The sequence below is a fragment of the Mastomys coucha genome, unplaced genomic scaffold, assembly GCF_008632895.1.
Source record: "Mastomys coucha isolate ucsf_1 unplaced genomic scaffold, UCSF_Mcou_1 pScaffold5, whole genome shotgun sequence".
Lineage (NCBI taxonomy): Eukaryota > Metazoa > Chordata > Mammalia > Rodentia > Muridae > Mastomys > Mastomys coucha.
The window spans coordinates 94,147,650-94,170,446 of NW_022196911.1; the positions used below are offsets into that span (position 1 = coordinate 94,147,650).

At 42.7% G+C, this 22,797-nt stretch overlaps 1 protein-coding gene and 1 long non-coding RNA gene across 7 annotated transcripts in view; one reads left to right on the forward strand and one right to left on the reverse strand.

Annotated features, from left to right (window-relative positions):
- The window catches only part of Med1 (mediator complex subunit 1), a 41,721-nt gene extending 21,967 nt beyond the window's left edge, over positions 1–19,754 (reverse strand). For 2 of the 6 annotated variants that reach the window (XR_004113096.1, XM_031350709.1), the window contains exons 1-6: positions 19,516–19,754; positions 15,752–15,858; positions 9,961–10,039; positions 6,445–6,499; positions 6,209–6,341; positions 5,254–5,282 (exon numbers count right to left, since the gene is read on the reverse strand). Coding sequence is in view for 4 of the 6 variants with exons in the window: in XM_031350709.1 (XP_031206569.1) it covers positions 5,254–5,282; positions 6,209–6,341; positions 6,445–6,499; positions 9,961–10,039; positions 15,752–15,858; positions 19,516–19,540 (428 nt within the window). In the remaining 2 variants the exon portion in view is untranslated. Of the gene's footprint in view, positions 1–5,253; positions 5,283–6,208; positions 6,342–6,444; positions 6,500–9,960; positions 10,040–15,751; positions 15,859–16,168; positions 16,266–19,515 lie in introns of those variants that run through there. The other 4 variants (XM_031350713.1, XM_031350712.1, XM_031350710.1 and 1 more) reach the window with 3 other exon arrangements.
- Positions 19,755–20,906: 1,152 nt separating this feature from the next.
- Positions 20,907–22,797, forward strand: part of LOC116078934 — a 7,697-nt gene continuing 5,806 nt past the window's right edge. The window contains exon 1 of the long non-coding RNA XR_004113663.1: positions 20,907–20,954. This is a non-coding gene — a long non-coding RNA (uncharacterized LOC116078934). The remainder of the gene's footprint in view (positions 20,955–22,797) is intronic.

The window sequence follows — 22,797 nt, forward strand, 5'->3', positions numbered from 1 at the left end:
TACATTTAGCTCTTTTGTTTTTTTGTCTCCCCACCCCCTTTTGACATGTGACTATGACTGGGTGTACACTACATATCTGTTTGATTGAAACTGTGATAATGAAAGTACATGAACTAGGAAACAGTCTACAACTACATGCCACCTACAAGTCCACAGTAGATAGACAGGGCTATTCCAGAAGCGTATCACATACTACACCATCTCCTGTGCCCAACTACAACACACAGTAAACAAAGAACATATTAAGTGTGATGTTTTGGTTTTTTTAAATCCCAATATTCAGGCTTAAAATCTGATTCAAATGAGCTTTTGTGGCTTAGAACTAAGAATTCAACACATGGTAAGAAACAGAAGAAGGGAAAAAAAGACTTTATCACATTCCAACAACACTGCTTCACAACCTGCTTTTGTTTGCTTTGTTTGATTTCCTGGAACTTACTCTGTAGACCAGGCTGGCCTCACACTCAAAGATCCACCTGCCTCTGCCTCCCAAATGGTTGGATTAAAAGCATGTGACACAGGCACACAAGCAAGCACGCATGCATGCTGCCCGCACTCACTATTTAATCTTAAAGAAAAACAAATTAGATATAACAAAGCTAAACAGTTGATTCTCCATGCTGTAAGCATTTCAACAGAACAGCACAGTGGCAGTAAAAATGTATTCTCTAACACACTGTCACCACGCACACTAAGTGACTAAAAATACAAGGTAAAGATATGCTCCATTCAGCTGGAGAGATGGCTCAGTGGTTAAGAGCACTAACTGTTCTTCCAGAAGTCCAGAATTTAATTCCCAGCAACCATATCTGTAATAGGATCTGATGACCTCTTCTGGTGTATCTGAAGACAGCTACAATGTACTCATATAAATAAAATAAATCTTTTCTTTTTTAAAAAAGATAAAGTTCCATTATAAATCATCCCCTTCAAACAGGTTTAGAAATTAATTTTAGAATGTCACAAATGCTTAAGTTAACCTAATCTACTCCAAGTAAAAGTCAGAAATATTTACTCATTCTAGAATATTCTGATGACACATCTTGGTGAGTTTCAATGCAACAGTTACATGGCTTATTTTACACTATCACCATTTATTTATTTATCTATTAATTCATTCACTCATTCATTTCTCATTTTTTTTAAATATTTATTTTATTTATTTTATGTGTATAAGTACACTATAGCTGTACAGATGGCCTTGAGCCATCATGTGTGTGGCTGCTGGGAATTGAACTCAGGACCTCTGCTGCCCCCGCCTCGCTCGGGCCTGCTCGCTCCAGTGTAATTCACTGTAGCTGTCTTCAGATGCACCAGAAGAGGGCGTCAGATCTCATTACAGGTGGTTGTGAGCCACCATGTGGTTGCTGGGATCTGAACTCAGGACCTTTCGGAAGAGCAGTCAGTGCTCTTACCCACTGAGCCATCTCGCCAGCCCTCATTTCTCATTTTTACTTTATGTGGATTGATGTTTTTGGTTGTATGTATACATGCATGCATGCATAAACGTATGTATGTATATATGTTTAAGAGTGTCAGATCCCCTGGAACTGGAGTAATATAGAGTTGTGGGAATTGAACCTGAATCATCTGAAAGAGCAACCAGTGCTATTAACCACTAAGCCAGTTCTCCAGCCCCACTGTTTATTTAGATAGGGTAGAGCTATGTAGCTCAGGCTAGCCTGGTATTTTATAGCCCAAAGCTCAAACTTGCAACAATTCCCCTACACTGACCTTTGGGATACTGGAATTATAGATGTATGCATACCACTATATTTGACCGCATTACATCGTTTGTGGTTTGGTTTGGTTTTGATCTTTTGGGTTTTTTTTGTTTGTTTGTTTGTTTGTTTGTTTTTTCGAGATAGGGTTTTTCTGTGTAGCCCTGGCTGTCCTGGAACTCACTCTGTAGACCAGGCTGGCCTCGAACTCAGAAATCCGCCTGCCTCTGCCTCCCAAGTGCTGGGATCATAGGCGTGCGCTACCACCACCCAGCTGGTTTTGATCTTTCAAGACAGAGTTTCTCAGTAGCCCTGGCTACCCTAGAACTTGATCTGTAGACCAGGCTGGCCTCAAACGCAAAGATCCATATACCTCTCCCTCCCGAATGCTGAGATAAAAGGCACGTGCCACCACCATGGCCTAGCTGTCTAAGTTTTTAAAATATGGTTACAGACCTGTTCAGTAGTTCAAAACACTGCTGTTCTTAGAGAGAACCCAAGTTTAGTTCCCAGTACCCACATGGTAGCTCACAATTGTCCACACACAGGCAAGATACAGAGATATATAATATAAAATAAATAAGCCAAAAAACCCACACATTTTAAAGGTTGAAATTTGGTATATTTGGCTATAAATATAATAAACTGCTAATAAAGAGCCTGAGTATAAAACCTACTTCCTCAAAGTGAAAAATCTTTCTAAGATATCCCCTAATGTTCAATATTCAAAACAAAAACGAACTTCCTCAAATTACCAGAGAGTCTTAAGTTTGGGTTTAAATTTACAGACGGGAATTCCACTCAGTTCAAATGGGAAAAAAAAAATCAAAATAGCAGGAAAAGCAACCAAAAATAAAAAGAGTATTGTCAAGCCTACTACTTTTATTGTGACAGATTATAATACACGGACATAGCTTTTTCTCAAAATTGAAATGAAAATGTGTTAATTGTTTGGAGTCAATGGTCTCAGACAATTTCCAATTCAATGGTAGTGCTTTGTGATGAGATTAATCTTGTCAATCTGATAGGGTTTATAATCACCAAGGAACCAAGTCTGTGGGCGCATCTATAAGGGATCAGGGAGGGCAGATCAACTCAAGTGGCTAGGCCATTCCAAGATGTAGGTGGTAATGTCACATGAACTAAGGTACCAGGTTGAGGTTAAAATAAAAATGTAGAAAAGAAAGAAAGAAAAAACCAGAGTTAAAAGCATGGTGGTGGACACCTTTAATGGCAGAACCAGGGTAGCAAAGACAGGCTTTCTCTGTATAGCCCTGGCTGCCCTCAAACTCCTCACTCTATAGGTCAGGTTGTCTTCAGACTCAGGAGATCTGCCTGCCTCCTGAGTGTTGGAATTAAAGGTGTATGTATATGTGTAAGTGTGTGTGTACACATGTACATACACATAAGCATATAATAAAAAAATATACAATTATGTACCTATGTACATAGTTTTGATTTTTGTGATGCTGGAAGAAATAGAACCCCCAAGTGTACACACACTAGGTAAATGCTCCACTATTAAGTTAATTAATTTTTTAATTCCTTTTTGAGGCAGGATACCACTGGCTGGCCTGGACTCTCTTTGTAAATAAGGTTGTCCTCAAACTCGCACAGAATCTACCTGTCTCTGCCTCTAGAATGCTTTGATTAAAGGTGTGTATTAGTAGCCCTGGCTGTGTGTGTCTTTTTGAGACAGTGTCTTATCTAGTACATGCTGGCCTCATGCTTACTATGTAGCTAGGGTAGTCTTGAACTCTTGATCTCATGCCTCTTTTCTCTAAGAACTGAGTCACAGGTATGCACCACTTCCCAGTCTTATTGGCATTCCTTTGCCAAAGTGAATTTACTCAATGCATTGAAGGTCATTTAACAGCATCTCTAGCCACTTTCTTTGGACTTGCCAAAAGTACCCACTCAATTGTGATAATCAAAATTATCTGGAGAAGGATTGGAGAGATGCCTCAGTGATTCAGAGCACTGACTTCTCCTTCAGAGGTCCTGAGTTCAAGTCTCAGCAACCACATAGTTCACAACCATCTGTAGTGAGATGTGATTCCCTCTTCTGGTGTGCATGATGATAGAACATTTATGTGTATATATATAAAAATATTTTTAAAACAGTATCATTAATTTATGAGTACATTACAGCTGTCTTCAGACACACACCAGAAGAGGGCGTCAGATATCATTACAGGTGGTTGTAAGCCATCGTGTGGTTGCTGGGAATTGAACTCATGACCTTTGGAAAAAATGCAGTCAGGGCTCTTAACTGAGCCATTTATCCAACCCTAAAATATTTTTTAAAAAGCTGTGGTTCAAGCTGGGCAGTGGTGGCGCACGTCTTTCATCTCAGTACTTGGGAGGCAGAAGCAGGAGGTAGACTTTGGAGTTTGAGGCCAGCCTGGTCTACAGATTGAGTTCCAGGACAGCCAGGGCTACAAAGAGAAACCCCGTCTCAAAAAAAAAAAAAAAAAAAAAAAAAAAAAAAAAAAATCAAAAAAGAAAAAGTAATTAAAAATTAAAAATTACCTATAATACTGAAGTGAGAAATGAAGCACAGGGGTAAAAACTATCACACTTAAGACTGGGTGTAATGGAGGTGCTTATAACCTCAGTGCTGTAGAAATGGAGACAGGGGAGTTCAGGAGGGTTAGGAGTTCAAGGCCTGAGGTGGAAGGGTGAATCAATGTAAAATGACTAACATGAACAAGACCTTGGATTCAATACCAAGCACACAAAAGCAAGTAAAATAAAGGCCAGGCATAGTGGTGCGCCATTAATCTCAGCATGTTGGAGGGAAAGAGAGGCAGATCTCTGTGCATTTGAGTCTGTCCAGGACGGTCAAGGCTATGTAAAGAGACCTGTTTCAAAAACCCAAACAAACAAACAAGAATAAAATAAGGTTAAAAGAATATCAAAAGTTCAAGGTCAGCCTGGATATATAGTAAATTTAAGGCCAGTCTCAAGTATATGGTAAACTCCATGTCTCTAATCCCAACATTTAAGAGAGACAGGATTGGGAGTTGAAGAATACACTAAACAGAGAGTTCTGAAGCCAGCCTAGGCCACATAAAGCCATGTCTCAAACAACAAACAAAAAGTCATGTTAACTCAACTCTAAACATAAACAGGAACAGACAGAAAGGCTAGTCAAGAAAATAAATTCACAGCCAGGCAGTAGTGGTACATGTCTTTAATCCCAGCACTCAGGAGGAAGAGAGTCTGAGGCCAGCCTACAGCGTGAGTTCTAGGACAGCCAAGGCTATATACAGAGAAACCCTCCCTGTCTCTGAAAACCAAAAAACAAATAAATAAGTAAATAAATTCACAAATCCAAGTTATAAAGAACAGCAAAGGCTTCCACCTTTGAGCTAAGCTGTTTAGGAAGCTGAGACATGATGAGGCATGGTTCCTGGCCAGACTGGACTCCAGGCAACACCCTCCACCCCACCCCAACAATCATGCCATTTCCCTCCAGAGAACAGGATTGTGTGTCAGTGCCAGAAATATAGCAATAGTATCTGCTTACCTTAGCTGCTGTACAAGCTCTGGACAGCTCTGAAATCAAAAAAATCAGATTAAAGCATTAAATTAATTAATAAAATTAAAAACACCAAAAAATTTTATATTAATAGCACAAGCTTCAAAACAAAAAACATTAAAACCACAGAAAGCCCTTATTTCAGGACATTATAAAGCTATGTGTGTGCATGAAGACCATAGGCATCTTCCTCTATCACTGTCCTTCATGAGTTCTGAGACAACATCTCCCCTGAACCTGGAGACTTGATGTTCCCTGAAGACAGCCGGCCAGCAAGCATCCGGACCCTGCCCATCTCAGTCCACCAGCCCTAGCATAGCACTGGAGTCATGAACCCACCCTTATTTTACATGGTGCTAAGGATCTGAACTCCCGTCCTCAAGCATGATCCAGAGTCATCTTGCTAGCCCCTCAAAAAGCCTTTTTCTACTAGTGAACCAGGAACTTGGGGTGGAATTTTTAAAATCAAAACAAATAAAATCATTTATAAAGGGAGTCATTAGTAGTTTGTTTAAAACATTTGGATCTCTCTTCAACATCATCCCTGCAATCTATCTAGAACTGCCTGGTTACATGCATTTTACATCCATTTCTACTACAGGATTTTTCATATTTCTATCATGATTATAATAATCACTCTGCTGGGAATTGTAAGACTATTTCTGTATTCTGAGCATCTCTTGTTCAACCCAAGCTCTAGTTTGTTAGTATGAAACGAAAAGGGTGGCTATACTTGGTACTTCTACTCAGCAAAGTCCTTGGTGATGTCAGAAAGACCTGTTACGCTCAATTTTATTCTAAAACTACCAGTGTGGCCCATCACATCATCTCTACAGTGGCTCACAAAAAACCCTAAAAGCCAAGCTATACCAACCCCAACAATTCATTTTTAAGTATGTTCCTAAGTAAACCCCATAGATTCCAGTGAAATATCAACACATACCACAGGATTCTCCCCATGGTGAGCCACTTTTACATCACAAAGCTGTCCTGCAGGATCTAACTGCACTTCCACATAGAACATATCTGACGTGATGTAACATTCAGTGCCACTGGCACTGAGATGAGAGCCCAGTCTAGCAGGAACAAATCAAAACAAAAATTAATACAAGACACAGAAGAAAGCTCCCCAACATAGCACTGCATTGTACATTTCTGCCCACGAATAAAATTACATACCCATTCTGTCTGGCTATAGATTCCAAACGATCAGTCATTGCTGGCAAAGATGTTACTGTGAAAAGATAATTGGGGTGGGAAGAAAAGGAATTCATAAAGAATATTCCAAATAAATGAGTATATCCACCCTTCTAAAGCCATAAACATATTCAATAGTTCAGACACCTATAATCTGCAGCAAGTTTATTGAGGCTTGGCTGTAACCCCAGAAGTCAGGTAAAGGACATGGTGATAAGTGGTAAGAGGATATTAAGATTGTGATACTTAACCTTCATTGTCAATTGGACTGGATGTAGAAGTACCAAGGAGACGTACTACTCTATGTGTCTTTGAGGGTGTTTCTAAAGAGGTCTAACTGAGGGGACCTCTGAATATGGGTGGTTAGGACTAAGTACAAGGACCAAGGAGCAAGTGAGTGGCAGCATTCACTACTGCATCTAACATAGGCACACTGTCACCTGACATGCTGCCTGCCATGCCTTCCCCACATGACAGCCTTCCACCCTCAAACTGCAAGGCAGAGTCAAACCTTCAGCCTTAAGTCACAGAAAGAAAGGTAACCCAGATAAAGGTAGACTTGAACATTATGGAGCCTGGCAGGCCTGAGTATGAACTATGAGTTTGAGGTCAGCCTGGTCTACAGAGTGAATTCCAGGACAGCCAGGGACACATAAAGAAACTCTGACATAAGACAGACAGACAGACAGACAGACAGAATGATAGATAGATAGATAGATAGATAGATAGATAGATAGATAGATAGGAAGGCAGGTTAGCTGGCTGGCTAAAGAAAAAACAAACAAAAGAATGACAGGGTCAGGCCAGGTGTGCTAGCACATACCTATAATGATAGCTAACACTTAGGGGTTAGAGGCAGAAGGATCAGGAGTTCAAGGTCAGCCTTAGCTTAGCTACATAGTGAAATCCTGCCTTAAAACACAAGATAAACAGAGAGCCAAAAAACATGAATACCAGGCATGGCAATGCACACCTGTTATGCCAGTCATGGGTTGCATTAACATAATAATTCCCAAGTCAGACTAGCCTATGAGACTTTGCCAAAAAAAAAAAAAAAAAAAAAAGAGAGAGAACAGTAATACTACTAACCTATGTTTTTCTCTTTGTTTATTACTGCTTATATGGGTCAAGGTCTCTTTAACTAAGAGAAAGCATAGTAAATTAATATAAAGCCAGGCAGGCACAGGGGTGTGTCCCTCCACCTCTAGTCTGTTGATACTAAAATAAGAAGGGTAACGTTTGCCAGGTGGTGGTGGCGCATGCTTTTAATCCCAGCACTTGGGAGGCAGAAGCAGGCGGATTTCTGAGTTCGAGGCCAACTTGGTCTACAGAGTGAGTTCCAGGACAGCCAAGGCTAAACAGAGAAACCCTGTCTCGAAAAACCAAAAAAAAAAAAGGGGTAACCTTGAGAACATAAAGGGAGTTATATATATATATATATATATATATATATATATATATATATATATATTTATTTTATGTGCATTGGTGTTTTGCCTGCATGTATGTCTGTGTGAAGATGCGAAATCCCCTGAAACTGGAGTTACAGACAGTTGTGAGCTGCCATGTGGGTGCTGGGAATTAACTCAAGTCCCGTAAAAGAGAGGCTGGAGTTCTTAGCCACATAGCCATCCCTCCGGGCCCCCAAAGGTACATCTTAATGGTAGAACACACAACATACTTGATGCCTTGGATTCAGTTTCAAGCACATGTACTTTACAGGACGTGAACTCTCAGTTCAAGTGGTAGTTCCCCAAAACAAAAACAAAAGAATTCTCACAGTACTCCTAAAAGTCAAAGATACAGGCTGGGCAGTGGTGGCACACACCTTTAATCCCAGCACTTGGCAGAGGGAGTGAGTCTGAGGCCAGCCTGGTCTACATAGTGAGTTCCAGGTCAGCCAAGGCTATACAGAGAAACCCTGTCTCTGAAAACAAAAACAAAACAACAACCAAACAAACAAATGCAGACGGAGACAAGGAAGCTGAGGCCCAGTAAAAGTGCATGCCTAGCACGTGTGGGGTCCTGGGTTTGACTTCTGGCACCAAACAAAACAAAGATGGAGTCAACCTAGGAGTCTATGAACAGATGGCTGAATGAACAAATGGTGGAATGCAATGGAGGACCATGATGACATTACCCGGAGAGTGCCAGCACTGAGGAAGCAGAAGCAAAGGTGATCAGAAGGTCAAGTCATCTTTGGCTACTTAGGAGGTTTGACCTGCCGGGATTATATGCAGCCCTGTCTCGAAATCAGGTGGGGAGTGGCTGGAAATATGACTAAGCAATTAAGAGCACTTGTTGCTCTTGCAAATGACCCAGATTAAGCTCCCAGTACATACACGATGGTTCCTAACCACCTATAATACCAGTTCAGGGGATCTGATGCTCTCTTCTGACCTCCATTGTTACTGTATTCATATAGTACACATACATATATGCAGGCAAAACATTCACACACATACAATAAATCAATATAAACAGATTAAAAAGTAAAATAAGAAGGCAGTATAGCCAGGCGGTGGTGGCGCATGCCTTTAATCCCAGCACTTGGGAGGCAGAGCAGGCAGATTTCTGAGTTCGAGGCCAGCCTGGTCTACAGAGTGAGTTCCAGGACAGCCAGGGCTACACAGAGAAACCCTGTCCCGGAAAAAAAAAAAAAAAAGAAGAAGGTAGTGTAGATATAGTAATATTCCTTATCCCCTTTCCTGCACATGCCAGCCAAGTGTTAATATTTTTTTGTTTAGAAACAAAGGTATAGTCCTGTATTACAGCACATACCTACAATCCCAGCACTCAAGAGGATGAGATGAGGTAGGAAGATCTTCAGATCAAAGGATAGCCAAGGATATTGACTAGAAATAGTAAGACGCTATCTCAAAAGCCCAGAGTAATTAATAATTAATAAATTAATTAACTGTTTCAAGTCAGGCTTGATGGCACATAGCTTTAACCCCATGGTCCCAAGGCTTTGGAGGCAGAGGCAGGCAGCTCTCTCTGTGAGTTTAAGGTCTATATAGTAGAGTTGTAGGCCAACCAGGGCTACAGAGTAAAACCCTGACTCAAAAATAAATGAATGCATCATAGATGATTCAAAATGAGGTAGTTTTGAGATTGGAAGGAAGCACTGTGCCTGCAGGCCTGACAGACTGAGCTCAATACCAAAAGGTACAGTAGAAAACACTTAGTCATTAACCATTTCTAACCTCCAGGAGCTTTGTTACACATGCACATCTGCATAACACACACACACACACACACACACACCCCAGGTACGCTCCCACACATGCAAATCGTAAAGCAAACAAGTCAATAAAAAATTTACAAATTCAGGAACAAATTGAGTGCAACTACATAAATGAAAACAAAGCCAACATCTAGTATAGAAAGTCATCTACCTTAATTTATATTTCTATTTAATTTATAAGTTGACCTTCTCACAAAAATCCTCCTTAATGTGAGCCTTAAGATCAACATATTACAAAAGTATGTACAAACCTTTAAGAGCCTTCTGCAATGTCTCCAAACAGCTGACCAAATGCTGATGCCCTCCAGAACTCATGACGACCCTCTTCTCCTGTATCAAATCACAAATGAATCAAATAAAAACATCAACCATAGCAATGCTTCAGATAAACAGATGTCACCTTAGTAATAAAATTAAACTGCATCTAAACTACACATTCTTTCTTTTCTTTTGAGACAAGGTTTCTAGCCAGCCAGGGATGACCTTGAATTTCTGATCCTCCTGCCTCCACCTCCTAAGAACAGTTTTCTTTTGTAGGGAGAGCGTTCCCTAACACTTATTACTTGTATGCATTAGACAAAGGAATGTGGACACATGCACATCGGAGTAAACTGTCAAGGCGCCCCACCATGTGAGTTCTACATATCAAATTCAGGCCACCACTCTTGGTAGCAAGTCCTTAGCCAGTGGACCATCCCACCAGCCCAAAATATTTAAGTTTTTTAGGACAGGATCTGGAACTCCTCTTACAGCCTAGAACGGCCCTCTTTCTGAGACTTGAGCTATATACCACCAAGCCTTGAGGGCCTACAGACTCTTAACTGTTACTCTGTTCATCTACCTAAAGGAAGAAAAGTCATTCATATAAATGAGTAATATATCCATACCCCAATATATGACAGTAAGAAAGGTATTCTAGTATCTAAGCTAAACTTGGGGGAAAAACGTTTAAGAATCCAACTATCATGGGTGTGATGTACCTCCTACAATATCACCAAGTGTGGTAGTGCACACCTTTAATCCCACGAGGGTGATGTCTGGGAGTTTAAGACCAGACTGGTCTTATATAGTGGGTTCCAAGACAAAAACCAGGGCTGAGACTCTGTCTCAAACAAAACAAAACAAAACAAAACAAAACAAAACAAATGCCTGGCAGTGGTGACTCACACCTTAATCCCAACAATCTAGGAGGCAAAGGCAGGCAGATATCTGAGTTCTAGCCTAGTCTGGTCTAGTACAACCAAGACTATACATAGAAACCCTGTCTCAAAACAAAAACCCCACAAAATAAACAAAAAATTTTGTATTGGAAAATGAACATAGGACTTTATGTATACTAGGCTAGCTCTATTTCTCTGAGCCATATTCCTAGCCTGACGATACCACGTATAGAACAGTTTTCACCAGGAGAGGGGCAGTCCTTCAATCCAGTGCTTGAGAGACAGAAGCAGGGGAATCTCTGTGACTCTGAAGCCAGCCTGGTCTACAAAGAGAGCCAGTACTGTTACAAGACAAACTCTGTCTTGAAAAAACCCCAAATAAGTAAAAGGAACACTTTTCAAACTAGATATGGTTTCCTTAGAGTATTAAATGACCTTTGGTCCAGCAGTGGTGACACAGGCCTTTAATCCCAGCCCTTGGGGGGCAGAGGCAGGTGGATTTCTGAGTCCGAGGCTAGCCTGGTCTACAGAGTGTGTTCCAAGACAGTCAGAGCTACACAGAGAAACCCTGTCTGGAAAAACCAAAAAATAAAAATAAAAATAAAAAAATAAAAATTACCTTTGAATTAAAAACACTGCCACATTCATTTAACATTTTTCTAAATTATTATCATTTACATGTTAATGTGTATCTTTACATACCACATGTGTAAGTGCCCATGGAGGCCAGAAGAGGGCGGTGAATTTTCAAATCACAAGAAATGGAGATGTAGATACACGTTTTATTTTGTTCTTTTAATCTTGCCTATCCTAGAACTTGCTCTGTAGATAAAGATGGCCTTGAACTCAGATCTGCCTCTGCCTCCCAAGTAGTAGGATTAAATGTGTGCCACCACTGCCTGGTTTAAATCACTTTTAAAAATACTTTTTGGGAGGCTAGAGAGGGCTCAGTGGTTAAAAGCACTTGCTATAATTGCAAACGACCAGGGCTTAGTTCCTCCCACCACCTGCTAGTTCAAAACCTGTACCTGGCACCAGGATTTCCAACAAGCAGGCAAACACTCAGAAAAGAAATAAAAATAAATAAATGTACAAGGTATGGTGGCACAAACTTTTGATCCCAGCATTTTGAAGGCAGAGCCAGGTAAATCATTGTGAGTTCAAGGCCAGCCTGGTCTACACAAGAAGTTCCAAGCCAGAAAGAACAACAAGAGACTGTCTCAAAACAAACAAAAAAACAGAACAAAAAAAAAAAGGACTGGAGGTGTTGGAAAGTCATCTCACAAATAAGAGTACTTGATGTTCTGGCAGAAGACGCAAGTTTGATTCCCAGCACCCCTAAGGCTGCTCACAACAACCTGCAACTCCAGTTCCATGGGATTCAGCAGATGCCTTCTCCTGACCTCTGGGGCCTCAAGGTACAGACACGGTCCACATACAGACAGAGACAAAACACCCATACATATAAAATAAAATAAGTAAACCTTAAAAAAGAAAAAAAAGGTTATGGTGGCCATGCCTTTAATCCCAGCTCTCGGCAGGGAGAGGCAGGAGGATCTCTATAAATTCCAGGCCAGCCTAATCTACAAAGTGTTCTAGGACAGCCAAGTCTACACAAAGAAACTGTCCCCAAAAATTGACTAATAGGCAGACATACACGAAATAATTATTTTAAAAACCCTATTTTTATAAAAGAAGGGGGTAGGCTGGAGAGAGATGGATCAGCAATTATGAGTGCTTGCTGTTGTTCTAGAAGACCCGAGTTTAGTTCTCTGCAGCCATATAGGCTACACAGTAAGCCTTTGTCTTAAAGGTAAATAAATGTACTTAAAAAACGTAATGGAAGACTGATGCAAGCTTCAAATGCCAACACTCAGGAGACAGAGACAAGAGAATTACATGGTTGAATATAGTTTGGGGATATGTGAGACCTTGCCTCAAAACAGCAAACTATGGAACAACAACAACAAAAAAACCCCAAAACAAAAAATACTTTTTTGAATGCAAACTAAACAAGGATGCACATGCATTTTTTACTGACAGAATCCATAGTTTCAGAATGGAGGGCAATGGCCCAGCATGCACAAAGCCATGACTTCAATCTCCAGCGATCAGTGATCAGTCATAGCCTTTGCCTGTACTATCAGACTCTGAGGTGGAGGAAGGATATGGTGATAAAGGTCATTTCAAGGTCATCCTCCATTGTCTATCTCACTTGATCCTTACAACTAAACTACTTGGAAAAGTAGCTGGAGAGATGTTCAGCAGTAGAGAACTGGTTGGTCTGGAAGACTCGGAATCGACTTTCAACACCTACACAGGGGCTCACAACCATCTGTAACTCAAGTTCCAAGGGATCTCATGCCTCCATGGGTACCAGAACACATGGGGTACAAAGGCACATATGCAGAAAAAATGCCCCCCCACACATAATCAAAACAAAACTAAACAGAATCTCTTAGCTAAGCAGACTAGCATCACCTGCTTCTATGAGGAAACAAACTCACAGAGATTACAACGATACAATTTGTTTAAAGTCACACAGCAGTAAATACTCCCATGAAGTACAGGGCTTTGGTTCTGGTTTACTCTTCCTCTGTTGCTAATGAATGACTGTGTCTTATACATGCTAGGCAAATACTCTACTAGTGAAATCAATTACACCCCTCAGCTCTAAGATATAGTTCCTTATTAACAAATTTAGTTCTTCCACAAGCAATATTGTGATGATTGACCAGATAAACGGTAATAAAGATGCTGAAGTTGTAGGGAGGACAAAGTATTCTCATTAAAGTGTAATTTATATATAGAAAAGTTAAACACAAGAAAAACAACATGCCAGGCAGTAGTGGTGCACACCTTTAATCCCAGCACTTGGGAGGCAAAGGCAGGCAGATTTCTGAGTTCGAGGCCAGTCTCGTCTACATAGTGAGTTCCAGGACAGCCAGGATTATACAGAGAAACCCTGTCTTGAAAAACCAAAAGAGAACCAACACAAAGTGGATCCCTGTCCTCTGACCGTGGCTGAGTGATGTGAAGGAACACTTCACATATAGCCAGCATGCCTTTCCAGTGCCCCACCTTCCACTTAAGTAGTCTAAGTAACACCACACTGGGGGCACCACTGAGAGAGCAGTACTACAGGGATGGGCACCAAATGAGACCTAAGAAAAGCAAAAGAAACTGAAAAGAGCAGGGTGGTGGTGGTACACAACTGTCACCAGAGCACCTGGGAAGCTCCGGCAGGACTGCCTCAGATCTACAGCAAATTCAAGGCCAACCTAAGCTACACAGAGACGATCGTGACTGAGGAGGACCATCTGATACAGGTCACTCAAAGCCTGCCTCAACTACAGAACAAATTCAATGCCAGCTGGGGAAACTGCTTCACCAAATGAAGTTCAAGGCCAGAGAAGGATACCAAAGACTGCTTCTCAAATAGGAAAAAAATATCATGGGCTGGAGAGATGGCTCAGCAGTTAAGAGCACTGAATGGCCGGGCGATGGTGGCGCATGCCTTTAATCCCAGCACTTGGGAGGCAGAGGCAGGCGGATTTCTGAGTTCGAGGCCAGCCTGGTCTACAGAGTGAGTACCAGGACAGCCAGGGCTACACAGAGAAACCCTGTCTCGAAAAACCAAAAAAAAAAAAAAAAAAAGAGCACTGAATGTCTTTTCAGAGGTCCTGAGTTCAATTCCCAGCAACCACATGGTGGCTCACAACCATCTATAATGGGATCTGATGCCCTCTTCCGTGGTGTCTGAAGACAGCAACACTGCACCCACATATGTGAAATAAATAAATAATCTTAAAAAAAGAAAAAATATTGTTCTGTACTGACAGTGAACACCACAGCATAAGAAATGGTCATATGGGCCTCCTACTCTGTCAGACTGATGCATCGGCCTGGTTATCCCGAGCGCCAAGTTGGGTTCTTTGAGCGTTGCTGCCATGAAGAAGGTGGTTCAGCAGCTCTGGCTGCTGCAGACTGAAACAGTTCTGTCTGCAGAATGCTCAACATGACCCTCTGCTGACAAGTCTTCAAGCACACATCCCTTCAGACCCCGGAAAGTCTGCTCCTTTTTTGTAGTCATCTATCTTGAGGTTTCTCAAGCCACTTTTCACAAACCAGTGAATATTCAAGAGAACTAAGCCTGAAGTCTGTACAAAAGCTTCTCTTTAACACGTGCCACAATACACTATCTTCTACTTGTCAGTCCTTAACATCTACCTCTCTGAATTTCATGGATTTCTGTTTCACAAGGTATTTTATATACACTGGCTGTAGCTACAATAAAGCAGCATACAAAAAAAAAAAAAGAAGAAGAAATGGTCATATGGTATTTGTATTGTTAAGCGTTGTAAGTAAGGTAGAAATTGGCTTAAAGTATACAGGAGAATGGCTATAAATAGTGTACAAAGACAATCCCTTTTTGTTTGTTTGTTTGGCGACAGGGTTTCTCTGTGTAGCCCTCACTTTCCTGGAATTCACTCTGCAGATTAAGCTAGCCTTGAACTCAGACAACTGCTTTCCTCTGATCTGTGAAGAGTCCTAGAATAAATCCTGTGGATATGGGAATTCAAGCTACCTCCTTCCTGAGGCTGAGGCTAGCCTCTGAAATCAACACCACCAGGTTGTTTTGTGATGAGTAAAAGCAAGGGCATAGCATTGGAATGAGCAACCCTTGCGCAGTGGGGCTAGCTTCTTAAACAATTCTTTTTTTTTTTTTTTACAAAGAACATTATTTTTTTGGCTATTTCTACAAAGAACATTTTAATTAATTTATTTCTTTACACATAGCTGAAAGTGGTGTTACAGTACATAAGTTATTTACAACTGTGAAGTAATTCTTGTACCTTACCCACTTAGTCACAATACTCACCATGACTTGACGCACAAGCTTAATGGTTTCACTCCAAGGTCTATTTTGGTTAAATTTTGCATGGAGCCGTTCCAAGAGGGAACTCATCTTACTTAGCTTCTCTGACTCTACAACATAAAGCAGAGAACATCATTGGTCACTCTGATATCAAGACCTTCCACAATTTCTCCTACAAAAGAAACCCCCTGTATTTCACTTAGGAACTGTCAAAGTATTTTTTATATAATTTACTCCAAAACAGAAAGAGAGCTAGCTAGTAAAATGGTCACCCATACATTCTATCCCTGTGCTGGAGACACTGAGGCTGGAGGTTTATAAATTCAAGGCTAGCCTGAGCTATACAGTAAGACCAAGTCTCAAATGTATATACAACACACAAAGTTTTCTAATATAATTTCCTAAGAGACAGAATCTTACTCTGTTGTCCATTTTGTTGGCCTTGGAGTCTTTGGCACCAACAATCCCCCTGCCCGAGCCTCCTGAGTCACTGTGACTACATGTACACACTGTGTCCAGCTTAGAAGATAGCTTTAATTTTATTCTTATGCCAGGCACCGTGACAGGAGACAGAAGCAGTCACACCTTTGTGATGTCAAGACCAGTGTGGTCTGCATAATGAGACGCTGTCTTAAAACAAACAGCAACAATAGAAACCAAGGGAGGGATGGCTCAGTGGTTAAGAGCACATGCTGCTTTTCCAGAGGACCTGAGTTAGATTCTCAGCATCTGCATGGCAGCTCACAAACATCTCTAACTCCCGTTCCAAGGGATCTGACGCCCTCTTCAGGTTTCCACAGGCACACATGCGAGACACAGATATACAATCATGCAAACCATCATGTAAGTCCAGTCCCAGGGGATCTGCTGGCCTCTTCTGGCCTCTGAGGGCACCAGGCATGTACTTGATACACAGAAATACAGGGAGACAAAACCACCATGCAACTGAGATACATATTCTTTATTAAAAAAAATTATGTTATGTATGCATTTTGAGGTTTTGCTGTTGTTTTGTTTTTGGTTTGTTTGACTCATGTATGTGTAGCATGTCTGTGCAGTGTTCATGGAGGCCAGAAGGCAGCACCAAGACTCCTGAAACTAAAGTTCCAAAGCTTGTGAGCTGCTATGTGGACATGTGTTTTCTGGGAACCAAACCTGAACCTATGGCAAAAGCATAAGGCTCTTAACCACTCAGCTACATCTCCTGGCCCCTCCTTGCTTTTTTTCTTCCATTTGAGACAGTCTCTCAAAACCCAGCTGAGCTCCAAGTTTGTATGCTGAGCATGACCTTGAGGGCTGATGGCTCCAAGAGTAGAGGCACCCGACATGGAACCTGAGAACCTGAGTTCACGCCCCAGAGCCCACAGTGGATATGGTAGGTGCCCCACCTCCAAATAAAGAATTGTAAGGGGTGATCTCCTCATGCTCCTACCTCTACTTCTAAAGTACTAAGACTATAAACACGGGTCACCTCTCAGGCTTGAGTTATAGCCATCCTCTTGTCTCCTTCCTCAGCCTCCTATGGGTGTGTGATGCTATAAACAGGCGCCTTCTTTATTTACTTTTGGGGGTGGGGTTGAAGCAGAGCTTCTCTGGCTGTCCTATCTCTCTGTAGACCTGGCTGACTTTAAACTCAGGGTCCGCCTGCCTGTCTGTTAGGTGGTAGGACTAAAGGCAGGAGACTTCACCAGGTGGCTCTTCCCGTGTTTGTTTATTTGTTTTTTGAGACAGGGTTTCTCTGTGTAGCCCTGGCTGTCCTGGAACTCACTCTGTAGACCAGGCTGGCCTTGAACTCAGAAATCTGCCTGCCTCTACCTCCCAAGTGCTGGGATTAAAGGCATGCACCACCGCCCCGCCCGTGTTTGTTTTTGAGCCAGGGTCTCTCACTGAGTAGGCTCCTAAATGGTGAGTGAGTGAGTGTGTTCCACAGGTCTGCCTGCTGGGGATCAGACTCAGGCCTGCTTCCATGTTTGCACAGGAAGCATTTCAGCAACTGACTGAGTTCTCTCTGCAGCCTTTTTTTTTTCCTGGAGACAAGGTCTCCCCTAGCTAAATCAGCCTGGAAGGAAAGGGCAGTCCCAAGCCCCGCCCCTCCTGCCTCTCTAACTTCTAAGAGGTGAGATTACGGGCACACAATGTCCAGCTTCTATGCACACTTTCATTGAAACAAACAAAAAACTTGAAATTACATAAGCATGCAACACCCTGAAGGATATACTTGGAGCACAATTTCAACAAGACATTAAAATTAGTTTTCAGTATGAAAGCACTGACTTCATTAATTTCTGTTGCTTTCTCCCTTTTTCCTTTTCTCTTAGTGCTGGAGATTGAACCTGTGGACAAGAAGACCTTACTCTACCCACTGCTCTACACCCACAGCCTCTAAATTGTTTTTAAATTAACATACAAAGCAATGGGTATAATTTTGGCACTCTTTTTTTTTTAAAAAGATTTATTTATTATACGTAAGTATACAGTAGCTGTCCTCCAGCACCCCAGAAGAGGACATCCGATCTCATTAAAGATGGTTATGAGCCACCATGTGGTTGCTGGGATTCGAACTCAGGACCTTCAGAAGAGCAGTCACTACTCCTTAACCGCTGAGCCATCTCTCCAGCCCCCATTCTGGCATTCTTATACATATAGGGCATTCATTACACTTGGTCTAAGTCCTCTCCCTCTGACAGCCACCCCTCCAAACAGCCCGACCTCCAAACAGCCAAGCTTCTCACTTCATTTCACAGTCCACTAATCTTTCTATCCTGAAGACCTCCTTCGCTCCCATACGGCCCCATATTTTCACAACCAGCACACGCCAACACATACTTTAAGTCGAGAGAAAATGTGGTATTTGTCTAAATATGGCTTGTTCTGAGTATCATCCGCCTTCCTACAAATGTATGGATCAGCCAGTCCGTGTGAGTTAAGGTCGTGAGGGGAGTATCTAAACTAAAAACCAAACTCTTAGCTGGTCTCCATGTGAGCAAGCCCGCACTTGGGAGGCTGAGGCAGGAGGGCCTTGTCTCCAAAGAAAACCAAAAGGATTCTATCCCTTCCCTTTTCTTCCCTCAACTGGGAAATTGGTTTGGGGACTGTCCCTACCAGTTTATAGTTCTGAACACCTCTCTTCCAAGCTTTAAAGCCATCAGTCAAGAACAATTCAAAGAGCAGTTATGGGGGGCTGGAGAGATGGCTCAGCGGTTAAGAGCACTGACTGCTCTTCCAAAGATCCTGAGTTCAAATCCCAGCAACCACATGGTGACTTACAAAGAGCAGTTTGTAAAGGCCCAGCACAGTCTTTGAACACCGTGACATTCCAAGAAACTGCTAGCTTTTACTATTATAAAGACCGAACCGAGTCACTCAAGCTAAAAACGCCCTCCATTACTCTGACACACTGTTCTAATGTCATCTTCAGCGATCTCTCCTGGAACAAAGCATCAGAAAGTTTCCATTTCACCCTCCTTGTGTCCCACCAGGCTAAGCTGAAAGAAAGTATTCCGAGGCTCAACTTCTCGTCCCTGGCCCTGCAGAAAACCTTTCGGGGGAGGCGGGGAAGAGGGGAACGGGGGGGGGGGGGGGAGGGGGGGAGGGGGGGGGGGGGGAGCAGCGCCTCGGGGTAGAAGCCCGGACGTCTGAAAGGACCGGTCGGGATCCAGCTCCCAGCACAGCGGCCCTGGGGGGCGTGGGTCCCCACCCACTCTCGCCCATTGGCTGCCTACACTTGCGTCCCGCCCCTTTTCCCCCCCAACCCCCTAGTCACTCACCCTCGGTTTCCCCCTGAGCCTTCATCCTGACGGCGGTGAGGTCTTGGGTCCGCCACGAGCCCGGGAGCCTTTCCCCACCAGTAAGAGGGGAACCAAGTTAGCCTGGGCTCCGGGGAAGCAGCGCACCAGCGGCCCCCGCTCTTCCGGGGAAGGCTCAGTCTGAAGTCCCCGGCGGCAAGAAGAGAAGGGTGCTCGCGGCCGCCGCCATCTTCCCCAACGGAACTTCCCAAAGATCGCGAGATTAATCGCGTTCCTGCGAGACAGAGGAAGAGGGACCAGCACGGAAATCTCGCGGAAATTGGCCGGTTCGTCCTTTCCCGCACGACTCCGAGCAGGCCTGCCTGGGATTGGCTCGGTCTTCACACCTTTGCGTCTCAGGGCGTGTGCCCAGAGTTGACGTCTCTATGAAACTTTATATTGGCATCTCCACAGTTACACAAAATGTAAATTAAAAGCGTTAGCTTTTTGGCCCGGCGGTGGTGGCGCAAGCCCTTTATCCCTACCTGGATAAGGAAGGCGGATCTCTGAGTTCGAGGCCAGCCTGGTCTACAGCGTGAGGTCCAGGACAGCCAGGGCTACTCAGAGAATCCCTGTCTCAAACAAAACAAAACGTCAGCTCTTCGAACACCCGGAAAATAATAATCCCAGTGAGGAAGGGGGAATCGCAAATGCATAGCCAATTCGAGCTACAGAGTGAAAACCCGTCCTTACAAAATAATCTGACTCCTGAGAGTTTTCCAATGAGTTTTAGAGTTAGGAAAGTTTTGTCAAAGACAGTAAGATTTGCCTGACAGTGGTGTGCGCCTTTAACCCCAGCGCTGCGAAGGAAGAGGCAGGTGCATCTCTGTATGAGGCCAGCCTGGTCTACAGGGTTTCTGGACAGCCAAGGCTGTGAAACCCTGCCTGGAGAAAAAAACAAAACAAAACAAAAACAAGTAAGATTTGGAAGATGACAAGACATGTAACTCACCAGTAGCATACATGCTTAGTATGCCTGAAGTCCTGGATTTAATTCCTAGAGAAAGTGGGAAGGTGACATTTTCTGAAGAACCAGCAGCAGTTATGTTGTTTAAGAAAAAAGGAAGGAAGGAAAAATACTGGTGGTACCAGGGTAACTCAGTTGGCTGCTTGCTTTGCATGTGGAAACTCTGGGGTTGATCCCTAGCACAACATAAACCAAGTTTGGTGGGCCTATCCTTGTGTGATGGTTTGTTTATGCTCTGCCCATGGAGTGGCACTGTTAGAAGGTGTGGCCTTGTTGGAGTAGGAGTGTCACAGTGGGGATAGGCTTAAATGCCCTCATCCTAGCTGCCTAGAAGCCAGTCTTCCACTTGCAACCTTCAGATGAAGATGTAGAACTCTCAGCTCCTCCTGCACCATGCCTGCCTGGATGCTGCCATGTTCCCACCTTGATGATAATGGACTGAACCTCTGAACCTGTAAGCCAGCCCCAATTAAATGTTGTCCTTATAAGAGTTGCCTTGGGGGGCTGTGGAGATGGCTCAGTGGGTAAGAACACCGATTGCTCTTCTGAAGGTCATGAGTTCAAATCCCAGCAACCACATGGTGGCTCACAACCACCCTTAATGAGATCTGATGCCCTCTTCAGGTGCATCTGAGGACAGCTACAGTGTACTTATAATAAATACATAATAAATAAATCTTAAAAAAAAAAAAAAGTTGCCTTGGCAATGGTGTCTCTTCACAGCAGCAAAACACTTAAGACACCCTGTAACTCTTCTACCTTAGAGAAGTTAAGAAGATCAGAAGTTCAAGGTCATCCACAGATTCATTGCAAGTCAAAGCCTGCCTGAGCTACAAGAGGGTTTCCCAAAAAAATTGGTAGCAGGCTGTAAAGATAGGACAGTGAGTAAAGGCACCTGCTGCCAACTGACCTGAATTCCGTTCCTAGAACATAACTTGGTGAGAGCTGAGAACTCGCTCCTGACAGCACTTTTCCTCTGACAGCCACACATGTGCCATAGCACAGAAACTCAAAAGTAAAGAAGACAGAATTTTAAAATAAGTAGCCCTTGGCTACATAGACATTTCAAGGCCAGCATGGAATATGTGAGACCCTATCTCAAAAAAAAAAGTGGGGGAGATGCAAAGTTGCTAGACAGATAGCTCACTGCTTAAAAGCCAATGCTCTTTATTTCTATTTTTATTTATTTATTTATTTATTTATTTATTTATTTCATGTATATGAGTACACATTGTAGTTAAACAGAGTTGTGAGCCTTCATCTGGTGGTTGTTGAGAATTGACTTTTTAGGACCCTGCTTGCTCCGGCTCAAAGATTTATTTATTAATATAAATAAGTACACTGTAGCTGTCTTCAAATGCACCAGAAGAGGGCATCAGATCTTGTTACAGGTAGTTGTGAGGTTACAAACCATGTGGTTGCTAGGATTTGAACTCAGGACCTTCAGAAGAGCAGTCGGTGCTCTTACCCACTAAGCCATCTCACCAGCCCAAAGCCAATGCTCTTGAAGAGGACCTGGGGTTTGACTTCCAGCACCTACAAGCCAGCTTACAATCATCTCATAACTCCAGGTCTAGGGAATCCAACTCCCTCTTCTGACGTCTGTAGGCACAGCCTGGGTCCACAAACATTCTGGAAGGCATAAGGCTCACACATATAAAATAAATTTTAAGCAGGGCTGGAGCAAGCAGGGCCAGAGGGAACAGGGGCGCCAGAGGTCCTGAGTTCAATTCCCAGCAGCCAGCAGCCACACACATGATAGCTCACGCCCATCTATACAGCTACTACCTACTCATACACATAAAATAAATAAAGTAAATCTTAAAAAAAAAAAAAAAATTTTAAAAATTATTTAGCCGGGCATGGTGGCGCATGCCTTTAATCCCAGCACTTGGGAGGTAGAGGCAGGCAGAATTCTGAGTTCAAGGCCAGCCTGGTCTACAGAGTGAGTTCCAGGACAGCCAGGGCTACACAGAGAAACCCTGTCTCGAAAAAAACCAAAAAAAAAAAAAAAAAGAAAGAAAGAAAAAGAAAAAGAAAAAGGTTAGCACTATGTCTTAAGCACCTCTGTTTCTGTGCCAGTGCCTAATACACAGTAGCTTTAAGGATGATTTCACACATACAAAAAGATGATTCTTGGAAAACAGTATCCTAGTTTGCCATGTTGAGCTTGGCTTTGTACAGAAATTAAGTCATAATTTTTCCCATTTGTACAGAGGTCATACACAATTTATGTAAATAAGTAAGGGTTTACCTAGGTCTAGCACAGAAAGTATTAAACCTTTATCTAAAATTCT